Source organism: Anguilla anguilla, chromosome 7 (genome assembly GCF_013347855.1).
Source record: "Anguilla anguilla isolate fAngAng1 chromosome 7, fAngAng1.pri, whole genome shotgun sequence".
Lineage (NCBI taxonomy): Eukaryota > Metazoa > Chordata > Actinopteri > Anguilliformes > Anguillidae > Anguilla > Anguilla anguilla.
In genome coordinates this window covers 21,168,562-21,193,137 of record NC_049207.1, presented here as the reverse complement: position 1 = coordinate 21,193,137, position 24,576 = coordinate 21,168,562, and the positions used below count along the sequence as shown (strand labels likewise).

Here is a 24,576-nt window from a genome sequence, read left to right as displayed (position 1 = left end):
TCAGTCCTAATGCTTACAGGTTCCCTGAACCTAACCCTAGTTTAAGCTCTTTACCCTAATTGAAGCCATAGATACCGTCGAAAACTTCAGAAAACCCATTTAAAATGGATGAAAAACACGGTAAATAACATGAATAAAATAAAAGAAATGCAAAATATGTTTGAGGTCATTTAAAAAGGTTTTCTCTGAAAAAATATGCATTCATTGCAGATTTTCAAATGGCCATAAGTACGCATGCTACTATAGAAAATATTTGGCTCATTCAAAATCATTAACAACCCATGTACTCACCATTCTTCAAGCTGCTGAACACAGCCATGAACTCGTCTTAACCCTCACCCTCACTGTTTTCCTAACCCTTACCCTAACCTTACATTAGCAGAACCCTAAATTGAATCTTAAAACCTAATTCTACCCCTAGAAGTTCTTTCTCTGATTTAAAAAATTTAAATAATAAACTGAAACATAATCAATTTAATAAAATAAGTACAAATAATTACATTGAATTCATTTATTTTGAAAAAAGTATTTAACTTTAAACCTTGTCCTCACCTTTTCCCAAGCTCCTGAACATAACCATAATCTTTCTCAGCCTTAACACTTTCAGTTTTCCAACCCCTAACCCTAGCAATAGCTGAACCCTAACTTAACCCAAAAACCTTAAATCTAGCCCTAGTGCATTGTTCGATTAAAATGATGAAAAATAACCAAAATAGTTTATTGATTATCAATTCAATTATTCAAAATATAGTGAATGACAGAGGGAGATAAAAAACCAAACATCGGTCAGCAAAATTCACACATTTTATTATCATTTCTTAAATATATCAATCAGTCCTTTAATGGCATGTTTTATATACACCATGCCCAATGGTGCACTGCTGTTATCCAAAACTTAGAAGAGGGGGAAAAATGTTTTTTGAGAGAACAATAACTTTATTGTGCCATCATAATGAAGACAGTACAGGCATCAAGTTCCTAAGAAATCCTTGTGGAAGACCAACTTGACATATTCTACAATATATATTCCATCTTAGATATTAAAAATGCCAAATGCCACATCTAATTAGTCTTGTTTAATAAACAACAATGATGTCACACCAGCAATTTACAGGAAAAAAAAACGGATTATCTTAATGCTTTTTAACCCCTTATCTCCACACAACTTTATTGGCAAAATGACATGGCTCGACACACTCATATTTAAGCAAAGCACTACCTACAAAAAATGATTCAAACTGAGTGATTCCATTGGACTCAATAACTATACCTTTTCCCCCAAATATAAAACATCAAAGTCATCATTAACAACATCGCCTTAAATCAAATAACGAACACAGAGGTCCACATTATACAAAGGATTAGCCAAAGGTGCTTGTTAGGAGGGGGTGGGCTATAGGGTTATGTTTTTTCGGCTGGGGGGGTAAGGGGTCAAAAGGGGATCATGCATTGGAATTTTATACTTCGCTGCTGCACAAAGCGTATCCCCAGACAAACTCAATCAATAACGAAGGGCCAAAGTAAATGGATCACATATGATTAGGAAAACCAATCAATTACACAGTGTTAAAAAATAATAATAAAACCCAAACAGAATTAAATTTACCAAAGTGAAAAAAGCAAATCAACAACCAATAAAGTTCACAATTACCAAAAAGATAAATATCTTGGTCTGACTTAAAACACCTTTCCATGTGCCAAACTATGGCTATATGTATATGTATATATTCATATGTTACATTCTATTATCATTAAAACATTTGAGAAATAGTATTTAATGTGATAATGTATAGGCAAACACGTACAGTATATATTATAGCAAAATGTATGCTTCTTGTTTACTCTTTCTTAACATTGAAGAATATATATTTTTTTCTTTTGTAATAGTCCAGGTAAACTTGATACACCAGTTAAGAGCAAACAGAAAACAGCTGGTCAACATGAAACTGGTAATACTCCAAGTGTAAGCAAGAGTAGCAGTTTACTTCAATCACAAAATCTGTACATCACCAGCACATAAGCAAGCTCTTTTTTTATTTTCTCTTAAAAATCTGTATTTGTCATATTGCACTCAAACTGACACATACAAATAACAGAAGTAAATTCAGATCACTGTGAAATGACACAAGTAAGCAAACTGCCTTGGTATCACGCCACAGAGATAACCCTGATCGATAAAGTTTTCTTTTTGAAACCGATCATTCTGATCGATGAAGAACAATCTGGTCCAGCTTGTGCATTGATGCAAGTGAATTTGACACGGTTGCTTCTAATCAAAGAATACTCTTATCTACATGTGATCTTGGTTCAGAAAAGTCACCAGGGGTGACTGTTCTGTTTTCAGATGAGATTAAATGAGGGAAGAGAATGATTTTTTACCATATTGTTGACATTCAACAATGAACAGGAACTGTGATTTAACACTTCACATATCCTCAGTGGCTCTGGTGGTTATGCATTTGCCTATGTATGAATAAAAAAAAAAACAATGTATACAACTTACCAAAAAAAATAAGAGAAAAGACTTAAAAATAATAAAAGAAATTAAAAAGACACAACTCTGATAAACATCTAGTCATGTAGTGGACCATGTAAAGCGTCGCACAATGACACAAAAAGGGTGGATTCGGGGTGAACATTAAGAATGGCAGCGTCATGATTTTCTGCTGGCTTCTCAACCAGCGGTGATGTGTAAACAACAATCTGGGGTCAGATGGGCGGAGTTTGGAGAGGCGTGATTGGGAGGGGTGGTGGACATGGCAGACGCCAGATAGGTAGGCAGGAGTCAGCAGACACAAAGTCTTCGCTTGAGTCGCTCTATGCTGAAGATTCCTCTCAGCTGTAAAAGAGAGAGGAACAGAATATCAGTGCACTGTTTCTCAAGGCTGGCGAATTTCTTTCTCTCTTGAGTGCAGTGAGGCTACTGACCTGTTCTTGTCTGTATTTTATGTGTGACCAGTTTTATTTTTTTTATTTTTTCAGCTATCAACAGCCCTCTATGTTGCTTCAGTAACCATGACACGGTTGTGAAGGCGCCTGGCGCAAAACAGCTGACCGTTTTGATGACCACTGTGACCGAAAATTGCTCATGTGTCAGCGGTGAAACGGCGGGCTAACAGAGTTGGACACGCTCTGCAGTGTTCAGACCAAAGCCACGCACAGCCTGCCCGCGTCTAGCTAGGGCCGCCAGCCCGTAAAACAACGATCACGCGGCACATTGGCTCAGCAGGAGACAGACATAGACGTGTCGTCTCTGACCAGAGCTGAGGGATACGGGAAGCCTCTTCGCTCACATCATACTCAGGCATTTGGCAGATGCTCTTATACAAAGTGACTCACAAAAGTGCATACAATAAGGGTCAGGCAAAGAGCATTCCAGCCATCTAAAACATTGTCGGGGCCTCGCATTGAGTGGGATGGAACAGGGATATTTACTTTGACTTATAGGGACCTTTAATTTTAAGTTTTTACACAAGAAGGGATACCCTTTACATAGGGAGGAAAATCTTTTACTTTGATTATGTACACAGGTAGATACACTGCATTTTCAGTGTGGTAAAATTACAAGGATATATCACAGGAATAATCTATTCTCTGGCACCCAAAGCAACTGTTCAACCTTAATAAATCATCATTCATCAAATTACAAAAATGACAGGTCCAATCCTTTTTTTTACATGTACACACACACACACGCACACACACGTTCACTCTTACTCACTCTCACTGAGGATTTGCAATAGCTAATGGATACAAACAGTTGAATGGCCTAAATGGAGCAAATCCATTCATAAACCCCACAAGGTACCTGCTATTGATCTTTCAGTTAAGTGTACTTCAATTTAACTCCACCTGATTTACACAGACACAGAAAATCAGTAATGGCTGCATTACGGTTATAATATCTTTGAGCTCGATACAGCAAGAGGCCATTTAACCTACAACAGACAGCAGACTCTGAATGAACGCCTTCCCTACCCACAGAGGGACCTCATTACCAATAAGAAGAATGACTGATGCCAAAAGGAATGATGTGAAAGATGAAAGTGTTTGTGTGGGTATGTGTGTGTGTGTGTGTGAGAGAGAGAGAGAAGCTAGAGGGTAACCAGAAAGGGAACTAAGCACAGTGAATTGCAGCACTAAATTCAGGCTGTAGTTCATTTAGATTGAACTGTGACTGCAGCGAAACCAGAATGCTTTCAAAGCTAATGCAGACAGCACTGAAAGAACTCAGTGTCACTGAAAATCAGAGAGGGCTGGGGAGCTAAGTGTGCAAATTACACTCAGTAACTGGGTGTGCAAATCACACTATCACACTCAGTAACTGGGTGTGCAAATCACACTATTACACTCAGTAACTGGGTGTGCAAATCACACTATCACACTCAGTAACTGGGTGTGCAAATCACACTATTACACTCAGTAACTGGGTGTGCAAATCACGCCCAGTAAATGTGTGGAAATGACACTCAGTAAGGTCTGCGGAACTGGGAAAAGCAGGCAGAGCAACAGGCCGAGGGACGAGCCGATTGGCAGACGGCGGTTGAGAGAGCGGGCAGTAGGAGCGGCTGGCCGGAGGGGCGGCAGGGTGCTGGCGAGCGGGGGAGCAGGCAGGCGGAGAGGACGGAGGACACAGTCACCTTACTTGGACGGTACGGTGGGCGAGCCGGAGCGGTGGAAGTGGATGTTCTGCCACTTGCCGTCGCGGCGGTGCCAGACGCGGGTCTCCTCGGACTGCATGGTCCGGGGCATGCTGCTGCCGTCCATGTACTGCGTCAGCCGGATGTAGGCGATGCAGGCGGCGTCCTCGCCGATCAGGTGAACGTGCGGGTTCAGCAGGATGGTGTGGATGGGCTTGTTCCCCTTGGACAGGGCTGCGGAGGGGAGAGGCCAGCCAGTATATCAGACACAGCAAGGCATTGAGCCGTGAACCATGGCTGTGCTGGTCATAATACACAGGCCATATGGTGACTGGGCTGGGCATAAAACACAGGCCATGTGTTGGCTGTGCTGACCATAAAACACAGGAAAAGCTAAATAAAAAGCATTTTTTCCAGTAAGAATATTTCTCATATGCACAATGGTGACAGTGAGGCCTACCACACTGGATGTACAGCCAGAACTCTGTAGATTCCAACCCCACTACAGACACATTTGACAAAAAAATCTGCTTACACTGGCAAGTTATATAAAATATAAACACAAAGTAAGTGAACAAAATAATTTCAAAGTGGCTTTTAAGGATAGGCTAGTAAGTTAGTACTGCTGGTCTTTTTGGCGCCACACTAGTCAAATGGGACTTTTGACATCAGAGACACCTTGTACAACATTTGGCCTTCCCTACTTAAAATAATATATCATGTGCAGTCTGAAGCAGCTCCTCGGTGGGGTTAAGGCAGGGTTGTGGGAAGCATTTGGGTGCAGTACTGTCACCATGGTGATGTTTACCGTTCTCAAAGTAGAACCTGTGGAAATCGGTGCCTTCCACCAGGTTGCCTAAGGCCTCGGGTTCGAAAGAGGTAAGGCCTGGGTCACAGATCTTCCTGTGGGACAGAGAAAAGGAGGGTGACATTTTTAAGGAGGGTGCGGGGTCAGTCTGGCTCTGAAGGAAGAGGAACCAAAGCCATGCAGATACAGCAGTGGACAGAGTAGGTATGCAAAGCCTCTTAATAAGGACGTAATAAACAAAGGTGTGAATATCCAACAGTCTGTCCCGCTAAAGCTGAATGCACATGATGCAAACATGGCGTCAAACCATTAAATTCCTAAGGTGGAAGTGTTAATGCCCAATTTGGCAGCAACGCTAAACCTGACAGCGCACAGCTCAAAATTAACTTTGATTTTTTTTTTGAAGGTGACCTTTGTAGCATGCCCAGTCACATGACACATTTGCATGAAGCAGGAAGGTGTAAACATGGAAGAACATTTTGGGATAAACTCTGGATTTTCGGTCTCACAAAGAAAGTTCACAATTTAGCCATATACCACAGACAACCAACAAATATCACCGCTTGTTACAGTTTTCCAAACCAACGGCTTTCCTGGATGGATGAAGTCTAGTTTCAACATCTGGTGCCACTCAGTTATTCTCATGTGTAGTCACTGCCTGACTTGGCATTAAAGGTAGCGTTTGATTCTTGTCATGTGAAAGCATCTTAATGCATACTGATGCTGAATATTATCCATAAGTGTCTCTGGTCTCGTCCACTTCACTGACGGATTTTAAATATTTATGCGAAGGAACAGGTGTTCATCAGCAATGCACAAAACACTCTGAGCAGTCCGCTCTCCTGGGGTCGAGTGACGGACAGGGGAAACGCATTCAGGGGTGGGGCCTCGTGGGGGTCTCCATGGAGATGGAGGAGGGATACTCACGTGTAGGCTTCAAAGTCTCCATTGTTGATGGCCTCTATCAGCTGCTCTGTGACTTTAATGATCTCCTGCTTACGAGCTGCAAAATAAAAAGATGACCAGAGGCCGAATCAACAGCGGATCACCTTGAATTCATAATTCATAACTCAGCCCTGTATTCATAAAGAACCTCCAGTGTGCTAAATAATCAATTGCATATGACAAAACAAATGGAGACATCACATCACATTGTCACATGGTATGGTAGCGTTTCTTCACAATATTGTAACTGAAAGTGCTTTTATGAATAGAGATGACGTCAAAGGTACCGAAAAGAACACCAAATTGCTCTGTGATCACGTCCAATTTCAGAGCAAGTAAAATCACTACCATAGAGCATTGCTTCACAGATTGATGAGTGGCTTATCAGCAAATTAAATGAAAACAAAAACAAAAAGTAACATTTGATTACCTTTAATGTTAAGAGCGCAAGCTAAGGGATAATAAACAAATGTCTTATAATTTAGCAAAAAATCATATTAAACGTGATAAATAATTAAATCTTAACAATTACTATACACCATTTATGCAAATCGTTCATTAGATGGGTGTATATTACCTAACATATACAATAAATAAAATAAAATGCAAACAAAACAAAAGACTGTTAATATTGTTTTATTTCACTATTATTGTTTTATTTTATTTCATCACTCAAAAATGGATATCGGAAAATAACTACTGCATACTGCGAACAAAGGGGTATTTGAAAGAGTGGTCAGAGGATTCCCTTAGCATGACTTCATACATTTAAAAATGTACACACACACACACACACACACACACACACACACCCTGCATTTTCTCATAACTGCCAGGGAAAATCCAGACCTCATGCTACCACGGAGCACAGAGCACTCAGCTCTGTTCGCTCAACATCGCCGCGGCATGGCGGCCCTACGATGAGAGGTGATGAAAGCGGCCCTGGGAAGCGAGCTCTCGGGCTGTGTGAAACTCAAGAAGCCGCTGAAAAACGTGCGCTGTGGGGACGTTTACACGAGAGCCCTCTCTCACAGATGAGGGTGATCGATAATGGACCGTACTGACAGACTCAGGGCTTCCTCGAACTGTGACATCTCACAGTAAGGCTCTCTCATTGGCAGCTGCGCAGGCCACCAGTCTGGGCTTTGTCCTCACAAAGAATGAAATGCAGTCTTAGTGTGCTAGCATGGAAGCTTTTTATGAGGTGCAAGACATTTTAGATGCCTGCAGTCTTTAGTGTCTGTTTTCTGGTAAAAGCAAGAAACCATGTCCAAATACACTCAAACAAATTAAAAACTCCGCATTTCTCCAAACTCACTATGAAACACCAGCATCGCCACTCTCTCCTGGATCCCTACGTAGCCCTACAGACGGACACAGCCGTCTGAGCACCCCCACGCTTTTCTTAGAATTTCAAAATGCCTAATGAGTCTTTAGCTCTGACAATGCTACACCACCGAGTGCATTTCATTACAGCCACGGCACAAAATGGCAGACCACTGAGACTAAAAGAATTCACTTTTTGCTCAGAAATTAAATCAATAAACCAATACACTACTTCAGTCCCATGATAATAACAAAGAATTCATACCACAGTGAACAACAAAAAGAAGATATGGTCGCTTTCTTTCTGGCTTTGTTAATGAATTAGAGTGTAGTACATATTACTGGGCCTGTTGCAGTTCACTAATAGCTTTGCTTCTCATGACAGAGATGGAATTCATTTTCACACAAAAGAGACCCCTACGTCCATGAATCTCAGCTCTGTGATGTCACAAAGAACTACTCACAGAGTAGTGTGTGTGTGTGCGTTAGAGAGAGAGAGAGAGAGAGAGAGAGAGAGAGAGAGAGAGCAGTTGCTGAGAGACAGAGGGAGACCATTTGCAGCATTCTACTCAAAAGTTGTTGACATTTCCATTCGACTAGGCCCTGACGACAGGTGCCAGTTTGAATGAGGGTGTTCTCTCATATTTGCATTGCTCACTTCAAAAAAAGGTTCAGACCGAAGCACCAATCCAAATTGCAGTGGAATTACAAGCTATATATTTACATTGAGTCAGCATATTGTATAATGTAGAGCATACAATGTAAATTATGTTTAAAAAAACAAATACAGTTTGACTGGCTGTTGAATGGAAAGGGAAAAAGACTGTTTCTACCCTTCTGTTTATGGTCTGTTGTCCTATCTGTAACCAGGCAAGAAGCTCACTCATAGACAGCCATGTTGAGTCACCTTTACAGTGACCAAGTGGAGAAAAACACAACTGGTAGCTCATAGACTTTCACAGACCTCTAGAACCTCTAGCACAGCCACTTCTAAAATCCCATCAGTGTATACCTACAGAACTGTATACATCCACTATCAACAGAACCAGAACATGACCTCCATTTAACTCCAGAACATTAACATCTAATTATATAAGTTTGTGTATATGCCAAATCATTACTGATTATCACCTTTTCTGTAAATACCTCCAATGTCATCAGTACTATACACTAAATACAGCCAGAGCTCTGCACCTCCAAACTCATCAGTACAGTATATTCCTCCAGAAGAGTCAGCTCTTTTTATACCTCCAAACTCATTAGTACTAATATACCTCCTGAACCACCATCCCTCCACATATCCCTAATTTCAGCAGCATTGTACACAATATACCTCAAAAATATCTCTATGCCTAAAAGTGCCTTGGGCAGCTCCAGAAGAGTCACTTCATTATACACCACTACACTCAGCAATACTGCATATATTCCCAGAAGCATATACTGTACCTCCTATTTAATCAGGTCACGCCACTACAATTATAGTCCTTCTCTAGGCTTCTACAGACTTCCAAAGTATATCAGCACTGTTTGCCATTATCAAAGTTTCCAAAGTTTTCCTTAAATAGAAACAGTCTGAACAGACTTGTTTTGCAGGGAAGTGCTTAAAACTGCAGTCTTATCGCAGACGGTCACATTTTATAACGAGGAGTGGCCTGAAACCTAATCCAGAGCAGCAGTTCCTTTCCTCTGACCTCCAGGGACACGAAACCAATAAATGCAGACACACTCCTCTCATTTCCACCCTAAGGGCATCATCTGAGATCTCCGCAAGACTGCTAGAGGAACAGCATGTAGATTCCCATCAGTCTGGATAGAGACACCAGGGAAGGGGAGATGGTATTTTTCTGTTTCGTGAGCTGAAAGGGGTGAGGGGGGAGTGAGCTCAGCAGAATGACGCAGAGTCTGGGTTCTGAAGGACGACTCGTCCCTCATTGGCCTGCAGCTCAGAGGTCAGGAGCAACTTGCAGGAGCAGATGAGCTCACACACAGGCCACGCCCCTGAACGCCAGACGCAGGCAGTGACGCATGGAGGTTGCTTCCTTTCCCCTGCAGGGTGCGAAACGCGTCGTCTGAATCGACAAATCGTTTTTGCCAGAGTTGGGGAGCGGCTCGATATTAGCATTAGTGATGCAGGCAGCAAGAGAAGCATAGGACTTTGGTTCAGCCACCAAATTCTAGAATGTCGCTGCCCTATGACATCACTGGCACGGAAAAGCCTGGGCGGGGTCGAGCCGGGGTTCGGTGGTTGGGTGGGTGGAGGGGTTCAGATTAAGGGGGAGGGGGACCAGCAGGAGCCTCTCTCCCCTCCAGGTAAGACTTACACTGCACAGACGAGCTGGGGGCCTGGCTGGACTCAGGCCTATGGGAGTGGGCCTTTGAGTTTGCGTTTTCTGCGCATTTGGCTGTTGAATTGATGGAGAGAAACACAACAAATGAGCAAACGAAGGTGAGGAGGTAGCCGGCGACGAGCAGCCTGAGGAGGCAGCGGCAGCAGGCCCCTCCGCTGGGCCAGTGGACGCTGGGAGAGCGCCAGCACGACGAGGAGGTGGAGGAGGACAAAGAGGAGCGAGAGGAGCTGGAACGCTCCCGTTCGTACACCTGAGACGCACCTGGGACCAGGTGGGGGGTGACAGCGGGGGTGGGGACACCCCGGGGATTTTGGTGTCAGGAGGGCGGGAGTGGAGGGTAAGGATTTGAAAATGGAATGGAAGGAATGGAAGTACAAAAGAAAATAAAACAGGGAGGAAAGAAAGAAAGAGACCAAAATGAATGGAATGAATATGAGCCTTCAGTGAACAATGAACAATGATATGCTTTGTCTGCGGAATTGCTGATTGTGGGGAAAAAAAGAATGAAGAGGTGAATGGCTGAATGAGTAAATGAGATAGGAAGGAAAAAAAAGTAAATGAAAGAGAGGATGAGTGAGGAGGGACGACACCAAGCAGCTCTCTGTTGGGCGTGAGCTGGAGGAGTTCATGTCAGGTGCTGAGCAGGGGGAAACTTCCATCTCTACACGCTGTGGAACGCAGAAGGTCAAGGGTCAACACTCCGGCTCAGGGGCAGAAAGAGCTATGCTACTTCTGCCTCAACGTCAGTCAGTATAACTGATGCTTGGCGGAACCCAAGACAAAAATCTGAGAAAACTCTTCTCATACCTTTGAATGACTGTTTCCTGGATTGCATTCGCTGCGAGATAAACATTTAATCAACTTGCTCTTTGAACCTGAATAACTCAATCTAGCGCACTCAGCCGCTCTTTTTATTTTTCGAAATGCAACAATACCAGCCTAATTTGTCTGGTTTTTGTTATCCGTTTCCCGCCGATGAGCCGTTACGCAAGCCGATCAGCTGAAAAGCATCCGTCAAGCATTACGCAGTCTAAAAAAAACAAAACAAAAGTGCCGAAATAATGAACTTCAGACGGCTTGCGAGATACAGAGCTTTCTGAGCGCACAATCACTCCCGTTTATTCAGCTCGCGATTCAGACAGAGATAATCAGCATTCACCCTCCTACAGTTTCACTCACAGGACACAGGACTTCAAAAGGAAATGTGAACGAGCAGTTGCATTTCCGATATTAATGACACAATACTAGGAAAGGAACGGGGAAAAAAGAAAGAAGAGAGCTTATCAATTTCCCAGTCAATTTAGCCCTTCCACTTATAGTTCATATGCAGCCATTACATGTGACAATATCTCCAGTGGTGTTAATCTCAAAGTTTAAATATTCATTTTGGCAAGCTAACATTTTGAGACACCCTGACACCCAAGTCAAGCCTTCAGTAAAATAGGACCCATCCGTTCTCTGTAATATGTATTTAACAATATTAAATCTATATTTATAATGAGCAATAATTCTGTGGAAAAATGGCTCCCAGATGACAGAACTCCGGATCTGCATGAAAAGGCTGTTAGTCTGATCTAATGAAGCTCTGTGCGAATGTCCCACTCCTACACAAACACTGCCACTGGAGACTGTAGCTAATTGTGCCGGCCCACACACAAATCAATTGCCCTCGTCTAGCTGCCTATTAGTGGAGAAGGGAAAAAAATGACACCAATAAGACCTTTCTGTATTTTCTAGCTCTAGCCCTGCTCTCCATCCTCTACAGCCCCAGCCTATGTTAATGGTCAGGAATTTTCCACATGTGAGTAACTTGGAAAGTATGCCGTAAATCACAGAAGATTCATGTACAAATACACACTCTACACATACAGAACATTACAGGATGAAACCAGTTCCAGACAGTATGTCTCAGGGCCCATGTTAGGAATAAAAAGAAATTCACCAAAAAAACAAAAAACAATAAAATATACAAAAACAAAAGAAAAATATACTTAGGAGTCCAGCACAGTACAGTTAAAATGGGAATGACTGCTGAACCACACCCGAAACACAAAACCAGTACATTAATGGTACGACTTCACAGGCTGCTCCTAGTTCAGAAATTAGCATGTACTACAGAGCCATTATTGTATGATTACACACGACTGGGGAGCATTCAATCCTTCTGCTAAGGACCACTGCTCTTTTGGTCCAAGTTTTTAAGATTCCTCAGTGACTGCTGAATAAATTGGCCATGTTTATGAATCGTTCTTTTAAAATGAAGGGGAAATAATAAAATTGACCCTAGAGGGACGAATAAAGTGATGTTGTATTGCATCATGAAAGGTTTAATTCCTGCTTGGATTCATTATAAAAAATTCTGAAAAGTAACTAGAACAATATGCCACGGAATGTCCTCCAGAAGATTAGACACAATAGTTATTATTGAGAATATGATGTACAGAACAACAAGTTTGTCTCCACCACGTGACCTGCAGGGATTTAAACTTTTATTTCAAAGGTAATCCTCCAGGGGTCCCCATAGACACTCAAATGGCACAGTCATGTGACTAATTGCACAATTGAGTTTCTAATTGAGACATTTACAAAAACAGATTGTTGATCTAATATGGGGAGAGTCAGGAAGGAAAGTGAACATGGATGAAAGCTGCTATAAAAATGCTATAAAAAAAACATGTGGTCCTCCTTCCCAGTCGTGGTCAGCCACAGGGTCTGCTGGCTTCATTGTTACACAGCACTTAAATAGCACAGCACTTGATCAGTTAAAGCAGTTGATTACACATCTAAGCCAGGTCACCTGGTTTCTTGTGCCTTTAACGGCGCCTGATCTTAAGGAGAAAACAAAAACCAGCAGACTCTGTGGTAATCGTGACCTCAAGCTGGCGGAGGACTGAAGTACAATGCGAGAAAACGAGGGGAGACAAACTGTTGGCCCCACTGATGTATTCAGCCCTGCCAATCACATTCACATTACATCACATTACTTCCCTGCATATCAGGCGCCACAATAAGGGCAATTTACACCTGCACTCAGTCGACACTATTGGATATTTACAGGAAAGTAGAGGTAATATAACGGAACAGCAGTGTACCTCCTACTCTAGGATTGAAGCTCACCAGACTGAAGCCTGCAATCAGTGACACCAGCTGCTCAAACGCTCCCTGTGCCTTTCTAGCTAATTAAGAACAGGGTTTTTATGTTTATCTGCTAGTAAAAAACAAGACAGATCCTCACACCGTGCAGGATTTACACTTAGGTTCCTAACCCCAGTGCTTGAAATTTCTTCACTTTTGCCAAAAAACGTACGGTACAATCTCCTCACTGCTAGGCAAACACGTTTCGCTATTCAAAAACCACTCTTTTTCATCACTGAACAATATTGGAAAGGAAAAGTCGAACACAAAACAACATGCAAAATGAGAAACGAAAAGAACAGACACAAGGTGTAGATTATTAATACGTTCACAAAGGAGGGAAAAAGAAATAAGAACATATAACTTAGAACATATATAGTAGTAGAGCATTTTCTAAGCAACAAGCAGTCGTAGAGCACATGCAGTGGCAGTGGATTAAAGGGCTGTGGACATCTGAACAGAAGAGACAGAAGCTAAAATAAAAAAGAACAAGAATTAGGAAAGAATTAAGAAGATGAGGTCAAGCATGAACAAACAAGCAGGAAGAAAGAAAAAGCCAACATACTGTAATTATGCAAAATAATTAGCATTACCATAAACTATGAATAATATTAAATTTGTCCCAGCATTATTCAAGCAAGTATAGAGCCTTACAAATGCAGAGTCGTACATCTAACATAATATTAAATATGCAATGTAGGATGCACACAAGGCAAGATGCAAACAAAATGTATGAAAAACTAAATTCCATCTTTAGTGGGTTGTAAACAGGCCTGTTCCTGCACTGGAGCAGAAAACTTGTTTTTCCAGCAACATAGCTCAATAAAATTGCAGTGAAATTGCAGCAAAACCTGTTCCTGAAGCTGCTAAAGCAAAGCAGCACTGCTCTGAGAATGTAGGTGACACAGGGACATGAGCTATGACAGACGGCAGTGCCCACTGCCCAAACTTTCACCCCCACCCCCATAATTTTCCACCCCAGGCCAGGCCCATCACAGTGAGGAAAGGAAGTAGTAGTTCATGGTCAGAGATGGGAGAAGGGGACCACTGTCTGACCGCTTCTGGGTTCCTACCTTTCACATCTTCATCCTCGATGGTGGTGTTAGCACTCTCTAAGGACTCCTGTAGGAGGGAGGGGGAGGGAGGGGGAATAGAATGGGGAGACACAATTGAATTAAACTCTACAGACTCAGCAAAGATAATTTATTCAACCACAAGCAAACACCAACCCTCCAACAACCAGAAAAGAAGAACCTGCGTTCAATGGAGTGAGTCAAATGGTACAGCCACTGCGTAGCAGTGGGCACGCAGGTGAGCCGTCTCCAAAGCCAGAGCCGAGCTGGCCTGAATGGAAATGAAACCTTGCTCTGCCATCTCTCTTATCTTTCTCTCTTTGTAACCTGTGTTAATATCCAGCAATTACCCCAGGCTTTGTCATACGGAGATAATGCTGACGGGGCTATCCCCCACTGGCCTTTCATTTCCTTTGATTACAGCTGCACGCTTCCCATCAAGAGAGATGGCTCACTTCCTGCCCAAGCTGTTGTACCCATTCGTGGGTAGGAACTCCACACTGAAAAGGCTCATTATTTAAAGTGTATTTATTCGCCTCCCATGAACGGAATAACGTGGCTGTTTTTTAATTTCAGTGTAGAGAGAGAGGGAGAGAGAGAGAGAGAGAGAGAGAGAGAGAGAAAAACAAACCTAGTCAGCTTCTAGGATCCTAGGCTCTCAGTAATCATATTTTCTTGTGGTACAAACCAAAGTAGCAGTATCAGAAGACCGCATATCTCTCCAAGAACAAGAATAAACAGGTGACCAGAAAGAAAATCATGCAAGGCGTGCGACCATTTCCATGGGCATTGCCACCCTCTTACTTGCGCACAGACACCGTGAGTAGGACCACCATTTTGTCTCCATCATGTGACCTACAGAGATTTAAACTTGTATTTCAATGGTTATCCTCCAGGGGTTCCCACAGGCACTCCAACAGCACAGTCAAGTGACTAATTGTACAATTGAGTTTCTAATTGAGACATTTATAAAAAAAAAAAAACAATTAGATTATCTAATATGGGGAGACTCAGGAAGGAAAGTGAACAGGAATGGAAGTTTAAATGCTACAAAAAGGCATGTCTTTGAGCCAGTGGCCCTCACTCCTGGTCCTGGAGAGCTATAGGGTCTGCTGGCTTTCGTTGTTACTCAGCACCAGAGTAGCACAGCTACAGCAGTTGATTACACAGTTACACTTTGGTAACCTGGATTCTTGGGTCTGAACTGGTTGCTGATCTTAATTTAAAAAAAACTAAAAAAAACAAAAAGCCAACAGACGCTGTGGCTCTCCAGGACCAGGATTGAGTATCGCTGAAGTAAAAGAGAAATGCAACCATATAAAGCAGGGGTGTCCAATCTTATTCAAAAAGGGCTGGTGTGGGTGCAGGTTTTTGTTTCAGCCCAGCACTAAGACACCCGATTCTACTTAAAGTCTTGATTGAAGAGCATGATTAGTAAATTAGATGAATCATGAATACATTTTTTATTTAACTTTTTAGTATAAATTAAATGTTATATAACTGCTCTCCTTTTTAATGTGGGCATTTCCTACTGTTCTTAACAAAACTTATCATGCCATAAATTACTGCATTACGTCCACGGCAGCAAGTAATCAAATTGAATTTAGCATGTGTGTCCCTAAAAACATTGCTGTCAGACATTGTATCTGCTTAATTAGTGCCAATTACTTTATCAACTGAGATTACGTGGTGCAAATGAGATAATTGTTTGAGAAGGTCATTTGACTAAAGTACTAAACCGAAGAGACAAACTGGTGGCCCTAACTAGAAGACGGAGCTCCACAGGTAAACAAAATTGAGCCCACTGTTACATGTGCATGCAATGCAGATAGAAAGTAAAGTAGACTGCTTTGTGTTTTACCTCTGACAACCATGTTTTGACCTACTTCTACGCACACACACACATACACAAACACACACACAAACATATTTCCAGAGGTCCGGAACATAACCCATGACCCTTGCATCATCAATAATGCTTACTGTTTTCCTAAACCTAAATCTAATTTTAACCATAACCCCGGGATCCCTGTCAATTGACCTAGAGTCATCTCAAATATGGTGCTGTTCTACTAAAACGGCTGAATTCAACAACAAAACTACAAGGATATATGTTTGAAGAAATTTTTTATTTCACTGAAAAAATAAGAAAATGCATAAGACTATAGTGCTAAGCCCCAGCAGTGAAAAAACTGTGGGCATCCAAATCAAGGACTAACCTTTGCCTTTACTTTTTCCCTGGGTCCCATGCATACTGTAACTTTAAACTTGCCTCAACTCTAATGCTAGCCATTTTCCTACCCCTAACCCAAACCCTAATTTTATGGATGAAAAACCTAAATCAAGCTCAAGGACTGACGCACACGCATGCACGCATGCACACATCAAATCAACAAAAGATTTAACCACATAATCCACAGCAAACATAACAAACTGAAGAAAAGAAACAATTTGACCAAGCTCTCCCAGATGAAACCACAGTGTTATCAAAACATTGTTGAAATGCTGCTTAAAATCAACCATTTTATGAGAACAAACTAGAACATTTCTAGGATAAACAGAAGAGCAACCAGGCCACACTTATCATGCAGGAAACAACAGATACTACAGACACACACAAGGCCATACCCTCAAAACAGACCAAGTAACAATCACCCCTAGCACAGTGACTTCATTTTGGGAGCAAAATGAAGTTATACGCACAGACAACGTAACCGATCTACCGCATGCTAACTAGAAGACATTCAGTAAAACCACACAAATAGATCTTTCCCACAATGCCACGGCATCTGAACACAAGCTTCAAGCTGCACCACCATGTTTGTAGACACGTGAGCTGGGGGGGAAATGTAATCTTCCAATACCTTGTTTCCATCAGTGGGGTTGTGGATAACAGTGGTTTGAGGTTCCTGATCAAGAAGAGGACAGAGGAGGAAGAAGGACATAAAAAAGAAAGACGAGAGAGAAAGAAAGAAAAAACATTCTCTCACTGTTAAGTGCTGCACAGACGGGCTAAAGAGGAACAGGCACTATGGGAAGCGAAGACACGGGGTGGCCATTTTGGGATGGGAGCTGACGAGTTAGTGGCTCTTGCCAAAGGGTGCACTTCTACAGGCCGGAGTCCAATGTCTACAGCCAAAGCATGCAACAGACCTTATTCAAGCACATTGTGGGCATACTGACAGGAGACCCCCCCATCCCCTTCCACTGTCACTCACTGCTGTCCATCAGGCCCCAGTCACCACGGCAACCTCATGGCCTGGATTCAGACTCCTAAGCCCTTACCCTGTAATTACACTTTATATTTATAAAGCTTAATCACCCCGCACATTTCTCCAGGACTGCGTGAATCGCGTTTCACAGGGTCTCATAGGGTTTTAATCAAAACACTGGAGATGTCATGGGAGATGCTTGTGGGCGATCCATGCATTGTGACTTGACACTGTAGACGCTGAAAGGGATTTAGCAGAATTGATCCAGTTCATTCCCTGCAATTTGTGTAATCTCGACAGCAGTTTAAAGAAGATTAGGCTGAGCCACTCCATTGCGCCATCCTCCACGATGCAAACGGACAAAAACAAAAGCAAAAAGGAAAGCCTCAGCGCGTAGGTCCAACTACATCAGTAATGACCTGTTGTGTGTAATTCCAATTCAAACTATTTTTTGCTCAGTCTAACCCACTGTCTGGCCTCAGAGAGAATCAATACTTCATACAGTCAGAAAAATTAAACAAGTTGTGTAAGCCTCTCTGGGTAAGAGCATCTGCTAAATGTCTGTAATGTAATGTAATGTAAAACTTCAGCACCGCAGAAGTTTCAAAGATGATATCAGGAACCTTTCCATTTTAAAGCTGGATCCGTATGCATGCCTCTTCTATCGAACTGTGATTTACTCTAGCAGCATGAGCAAGGTTGCCAAGAGACAGAGGATTTATTTTTTGCTCTCTGTTAGCAAACACGCACATCTTGCTCAAGGTCTTAATGCATGGATCATGTGATGAAACGCCCACCCTGGGTGGAGGTCACCTGGGTTGAGACCAGGCTGACACATGCATTGCAGAGATGGCAGCAGTGATCCTGGGGCGCGTGAGAACCTGAATAAGGTCTAATTTGGTCGACTGTGTTACACTAGCGATGAGTTAACTCTTTGCCACGCCCCTTTGTTTCCATGGTCCTGAAAACAAAGGGCGAGGTGGCGGCGCCTGAGTGACATCACAAAGGCTAAGAAAGACCAGACAAGCAGCAGCACAGTGAACCAACTGCAACTTCCACACAACGCATGCAGGCAATCACCTGCTCATACCAATACTAGCAACAACCACTAAACTGCACAACAGTACCCCGAATGGCGGCGACATCTGGCTTAAAAATACACAACGCTTTCCATCTTTAAAATTACCATTGCCATTATTATTAGCACCATTCCACAGAAAAAGCAACAAATTTTAAAAGGACACGCACGGCTAAAAAAAAAAAGAAACAATAATAAGGAACAGAAACACAGAAAAGCCACAGAGCAGAATACCAGTGCAGGAGTGGGGACAGGCTCTCTGGGGCTGGTTACTACGTTGGCTTTGTTGTTAATCTGCAGGGGTGTAGAGGGAAAAAACAGAGACAGACAAGCCTGAGACCTCAGGGCCCAGCCAGGATTAAAGACAGAAACAAAGACCACAGAGGAATGTCGAAATGTTCCCAGAATCCCCACAGCTGCAGAGAGAAAGCATTAGCATTGCTAGCTGATGCAAACTGATGATGTCATCATGAGGTCATATTGTGGCAGCATAACAAACGAGTGATATGCGAGAAGAAATGATGGATGCTGGACAATCTGAGGGCAGTTTCATGTAAGAGGTAAAAACATATACTAATACAAAGCCAAGATATCAACTGATACCATACAACTAATTACAGAAATTAGTGTTTCAAAGTTGTTCATGAGAAAGATGCTGCCATAAATATTTCTTAAATTTGCTTAAATGCATGAATGGAAACATTCCCCTTGAGTCTGATTTGCTGGCTCTAAAAACTCCTGACATTTAATCTCATAGCTGGGCTGAGGGAATGTATATTCCCTTTTATCTTCAGTATTCTCCTGTGTGTCACGAAGAAGGCTTCCAGTCTGTATTAGAGGCATTTACAGACCTTGAAATCACAAATGAGACCTAATGTGCTGTCTGCCTAACATAATAAGGAGAAATAAATATTCCCTGAAAAGTGCATTCAGCGCTTTGATTGACTGCAATATAAAGTTGAGTCATGGATCACTGAAGCCGGTATCTCTCTGTTAGAAAGTGCAGATCAAAAAATGTACACCTGGACAGCAAACAAACAAAAAAAGCGGATGTCTCTTTTCCAAGTCAGTAATCACATAAATTATTGCTGGTCATCTGGAATAAAGCAGAACTCCCTAATGAGGCATGAGTTTCACATTACTAATATAAAGGAAAGGCGGCTGTTTGCTCAGTCTGGCGTTATTCCACTGATAGGGAGCTTCTGCTCAGCTTGTGGCTTGGCTCTGAGGGTGAATTACCCATGAAGCCTGTGTCCTGTTGCTGGAAGCCACTGGAAATACATTTTATTAAAAAAAAAAACAAGGGGGCATGGTAGGTGAGCCAACGCCAGAGGTGGAAAGTCCAGGGGTCAGAAAGTAAAAGTCCTGCCATGTGTTTCTTCCACGCATGAACTCAACCAGCTGATTTTACTAATTAGTTCCACCTCCTAGCTGAAGAACTAATGAGCAAAACCAGGAGACAGGAACAACACACGGAGGACTTTCACTTTCTGAACCTGGATGTTCCACCTAAGGCCAAGCCAAGCAGAAGAAACACAGTGAAATGAAACCGTGGGCTGTAGGAGAGACCTACAGCAGGCCAGAGAAACCTTCCTGAAACTACATTGTGGCCTGCAGGAGAGACCTTGAGCAGACTAGAGAAACCACTGTGAAATTAAAGCACGATAAACAGGAAGCGTGTTAGGCCTACTTCAGGCTGAAGAAACCACATAAAAACTATGCAGAGGACTGCAGAAAGACCTTGAGTGGACTAGAGAAGCCACTATGAAACTACAGTAAGCAAAGTGTGGCTGAAGAGGCCCACCGCAGAAACCACTCCAAAACTATGACCGACTGCTGGACCTTATCTCAGAAAAGGCAAGCACGAGAAAAGCCTCACCATGTTTCACAGGAAGTTCAAGGGGAATTTCACTTTATAACACTTCTGGGGTCATTTTCACACCTATCCAGGCTTTTGTGTGCACCCCAGACAGTTTTTAGGTTGCTTGCTTCAATGTTTAGGTATTTAGATATTTAGATATACCCGTGTAAGCAACCACCCCCCCCCCCATCCAATAGAAGCCCATTCAACATCAAACTCCATGTTAATCTCATTGTAAACACACGTCCCTGCTTCTCATGATTGATATTGTCCTTCTAATGAATGTGTCGCCCTTCATTTTTCAATTTGTTATTTCATTATGTTAATATTTTACACTGTTTTGTTGCTTTCCTTTACAAATGCAGGAAGTAGACCCAGGCAGTTTAGTGTTGAACTCAAGAATGCATATCATTGCGCGACTTCTGATGTGGGCGTACCTGCAGACAATAACATTAGGTTGGTCGTAGAAATAGTGTTGTATTGCTATTAGCTTGCGAAACCGAAAATGTCTGAGGACAAAATAAATGGACACAGGCTCTTGTGTTCAACAAATGTTAAAGCATATCCCAGAATTCAACAGTTGTGCACTTATAATTTGAACCATGTATTATGAAGTAATGTTTTCAGCATGGATGAAAACAGAACTAACATCAGAGCCTAAAAATGATCGCAGCAAACACTACTAGGTTACATAAAACAGATGTTTGGCAAGAATAAAAAGGTTTTGCAAAATTTGGTTTCTCTGTCTTATATTCCAGGTCCCCAAAGTGCCCTTGATATAATCCTTGTTATGGTGCATGAGATGAAAGCAAGAGATACGCTAAGAAAGCAGGTCTCCAGACTGCACCTGCCCTTTGTTAAAACCATCATAATAAGAGCATCATTGACTGAGATTAGATGACTTTCAGACTAAAGCCCATGCCCTATGCAAGATTCTGGCGCAGTCATTGCTGGGCAGAGGAGGTTAATGCTGCTGGGTAGTGTGTAGGGAGAGGAGCACAAGGCAGCAGCTGCACAGGGATGAAATCAGACGAGGATGGAAGAACTGCCCTTCGGCATTTCCAAATACAACAGCTGTGGGGACAGTGTGTTATCAAACAAAGGCCAGCTGAGTTAGAGGGAGGGGGAGATAGAGATGGAAAGAAGGAGATGAGGGCGAGAGAAACAGTCGAACAACAGGAGAGGAGAAATGGAGTTGAGAAAACAGACAGATGAGAGATAGAGATGGAGACAGAGAGATTGATGGGAGAGAGAGATGCAGAGCCACACACAGAGAAAAATGAGCCAACACCTGCCAGGCTGCACATACTGTAGATGGGAAAAGATGATTGGTGATTGAGGGTACACTGTCGCCAACAGCTGGGGTGGATTTGGCGCGCTGCACCACTGGTTTTCCAGCACTACACTCTGATCAGTAAAAATAGCCATGAAACCACAGTGCTGTCGCGCTAGAAATGAACGTGCTTTTCCCTTCATATGGAACCGTACGTGAATACGTGCGTCAGGGCGACTGCCCATTTTCACTGAAATCAAAGAAAAAATGAAAAGATGATGAAGGCAGTTAAACAACCCAATGCACCGGACCAGGCTCCTAAAGAAGGCGGAGTAGACTGTGTTTCAGGAGCCACGGACTGAACTCCTATTACACAGGGTTTATGCAGCATGTCTACTCTCCATGCACTTCCATGTGTGTGTATATGTGCATGTGGATGCACATGTGTGTGTGTACACGTAGGTGCACTTGCGTGTATGTGTGTGTGTGTGTGTGTGCGTGTGTACATGTGGGTACACGTGTGAGTGTGTGTGTGTACATGTGGGTACGTGTGTGTGTGTGTGCGTGTGTACATGTGGGTACACGTGTGTGTGTGTGTTTACATGTGGGTACACGTGTGTGTGTGTTTACATGTGGGTACACGTGTGTGTGTGTACATGTGGGTACACGTGTGTGTGTGTGTGTACGTGTATACATGTGGTTGCACATGCAGCACATACCTTCACACCATCAGGCTTCTTGTTCAGCAAACTTCTGGCTGCTGTAGAGAGATGTGAAGGAACAGACTCAGGATGCACCCATAGAGGACACACTCACTTATGCTAATGCTAACACTGCGTTTGCTGCAGGTGGGCAATTACAGTCCTCCACTGCTAATAAATGCAATCAAATCAGGGGAGGTAGTTATACATGCAAAATCAAGCTAACAGCAAAGGGCATGTTTTGATTGGATAATTCAAACGCAAGGTGAGGAAAAGAGTGTGAGTTTTGCCCACATGCACAAAAACACACCAATCTGAGATGCAGCACTCCCATGCTTCATCTGAAATTAAATAAAGCATATTCCGTGACACGGACCAAAAAAAACAAAAAACAATTACTCATCTGGCTCCCCACACAGTAAATGGCTGACTGCCTCTTAATTATTAGTTAGCATGCAAACAAGGCCAAGGGATCTGATTGGCTGAGTGAGAAATGTGAAGGTTTGTGGAGCCCTGGGTCTTAAAGAGGAAAGCAGTGAGTCGAGGCCTCCCTGTGTGGGGTTGGCAGAAGTGGGGGCGGAACAGTTAAAAGCATTGGGAGCAGGTGCATTGCAGCCTGGGCACAGCTTGGGGATTAAGTAGGCTGTGCCCATCCCCCCCCCCTCCCCCCACGAGGGAGTACCCCTTCAGTCAAGCAGAGAGCGAGGGTGCAAAAACGTGCCCTCCTTCTGACACAGAATTCTTACCTCGTCAGCAACACATCCCAAACAAAGGGAGAAAGGAAGAAGAAGGAAAAAGAAAACAAAATATAAATAAAATGAACTCAAAAGGTTTGTTTGACTTTCTCGCTCTGAGTGAAAATATGAGCGCTTATGTTAACACAGACAGAGGGAGAAGAATGTTCCGGAGAGAGAGCAGCCATCGGAACACAGTTGGAACGTGTGCAGACCTCCATGTATTCTGCACAACGGTGGACATGAAATATTGGAATTACGCAGGTTGACTGTGCCGAGTCAATCAGAGACGCAACAGATCATTTTAAATTACGGTTCCAAACCCACCTTTTTGGCCAGCAAACTGACTTCTGTTTGAAAAGTGTTTTAAAGCGCTACTGGGACTACTGCCACAATGTAGATCTATTTTGAGCAGAGGTGGTTCAATGGGAAAACACTCTGTACCCAGCCGTTACATGTGTAAAAGGGAAAATGGATCCTTGTCAGCAGTGTTCTTTTTAAATGACGGGGGAAGAGAGGGGGGTGGGGGTGGGAAGGAGGAAAGATGTAGAGACGTCAGCGGAAGGTAAGGCAGAATAATGACAGCAGTGACGGTGACAGTAAAACAGAAGGTTTTCCTTGCAACACTGCGGCATTTCTGTGCTCTGTTAAAGAAAAACGATGGAAGTGGCTGTCTGTGTTCCCTCTCACTCTGTTTGACAGGCATTACTTCTCAGCAGACACACTGTAGAGAAAACGCATTAACACACTGCACGCACATCCTCAGCATAGTGCAGGTTTCCTCCATTCCATGTGGATCACACACCCCCTACAGTTATCCCAACAGTTATCGCCAGAGGAGGAATGGATGGACGCACATGCATGCATATGCACACACACACATACATACACACACACATATGCACAAGACATGTAAACTCTGACATTAATGAATATACTGTAAATACAGACATTTACAGAGAGACAGACAGATGGACGGACACACACACACACAAACACCCTCACCCACACACACACACACACACGGATATCCCACACATGTAAACTCTCATACTAATGAATATAGATACAGATATTGACAGACAGACTGATCGATGGACTGATGGATGGACAGACGGACAGACGGACAGACAGAAACACATACACACACACACGTACACACACACACCATTCCTACACCTTGTCACCTAAACCGAAAAAAAATATCAGGGAGGGAGGAGAAGCAATCACAAAACACCCTGAAGTGAGAGGGTGTTTTTCCTCATTTAAAAATGAAATTTTTTGTCTTAAACTGAAGCCCCAACTGAGCACTTGGGATATACTCAAAATATAATTTAACTTCATCAGAATGCAGACGTGTTTATTAACATCCTTTTGCACAGTTTAATCTGCGAATAGTGGATTCACAGTTCCCCCTAGACTCTGTAAAATAACAAGCAAAC

At 42.8% G+C, this 24,576-nt stretch overlaps 1 protein-coding gene across 9 annotated transcripts in view; it reads right to left on the bottom strand.

Annotated features, from left to right (window-relative positions):
- Positions 1–782: 782 nt before the first annotated feature.
- camk2d1 (calcium/calmodulin-dependent protein kinase (CaM kinase) II delta 1) overlaps positions 783–24,576 on the bottom strand; it is a 99,064-nt gene continuing 75,270 nt past the window's right edge. For 2 of the 9 annotated variants that reach the window (XM_035424744.1, XM_035424743.1), the window contains exons 13-20: positions 22,419–22,459; positions 18,800–18,859; positions 17,140–17,184; positions 14,276–14,324; positions 6,376–6,451; positions 5,449–5,543; positions 4,641–4,874; positions 783–2,839 (exon numbers count right to left, since the gene is read on the bottom strand). In XM_035424744.1, coding sequence (XP_035280635.1) covers positions 4,642–4,874; positions 5,449–5,543; positions 6,376–6,451; positions 14,276–14,324; positions 17,140–17,184; positions 18,800–18,859; positions 22,419–22,459 — 599 coding nt within the window. In that variant the 3' untranslated portion in view covers positions 783–2,839; position 4,641. The remainder of the gene's footprint in view (positions 2,840–4,640; positions 4,875–5,448; positions 5,544–6,375; positions 6,452–14,275; positions 14,325–17,139; positions 17,185–18,799; positions 18,860–22,418; positions 22,460–24,576) is intronic. The other 7 variants (XM_035424747.1, XM_035424746.1, XM_035424749.1 and 4 more) reach the window with 4 other exon arrangements.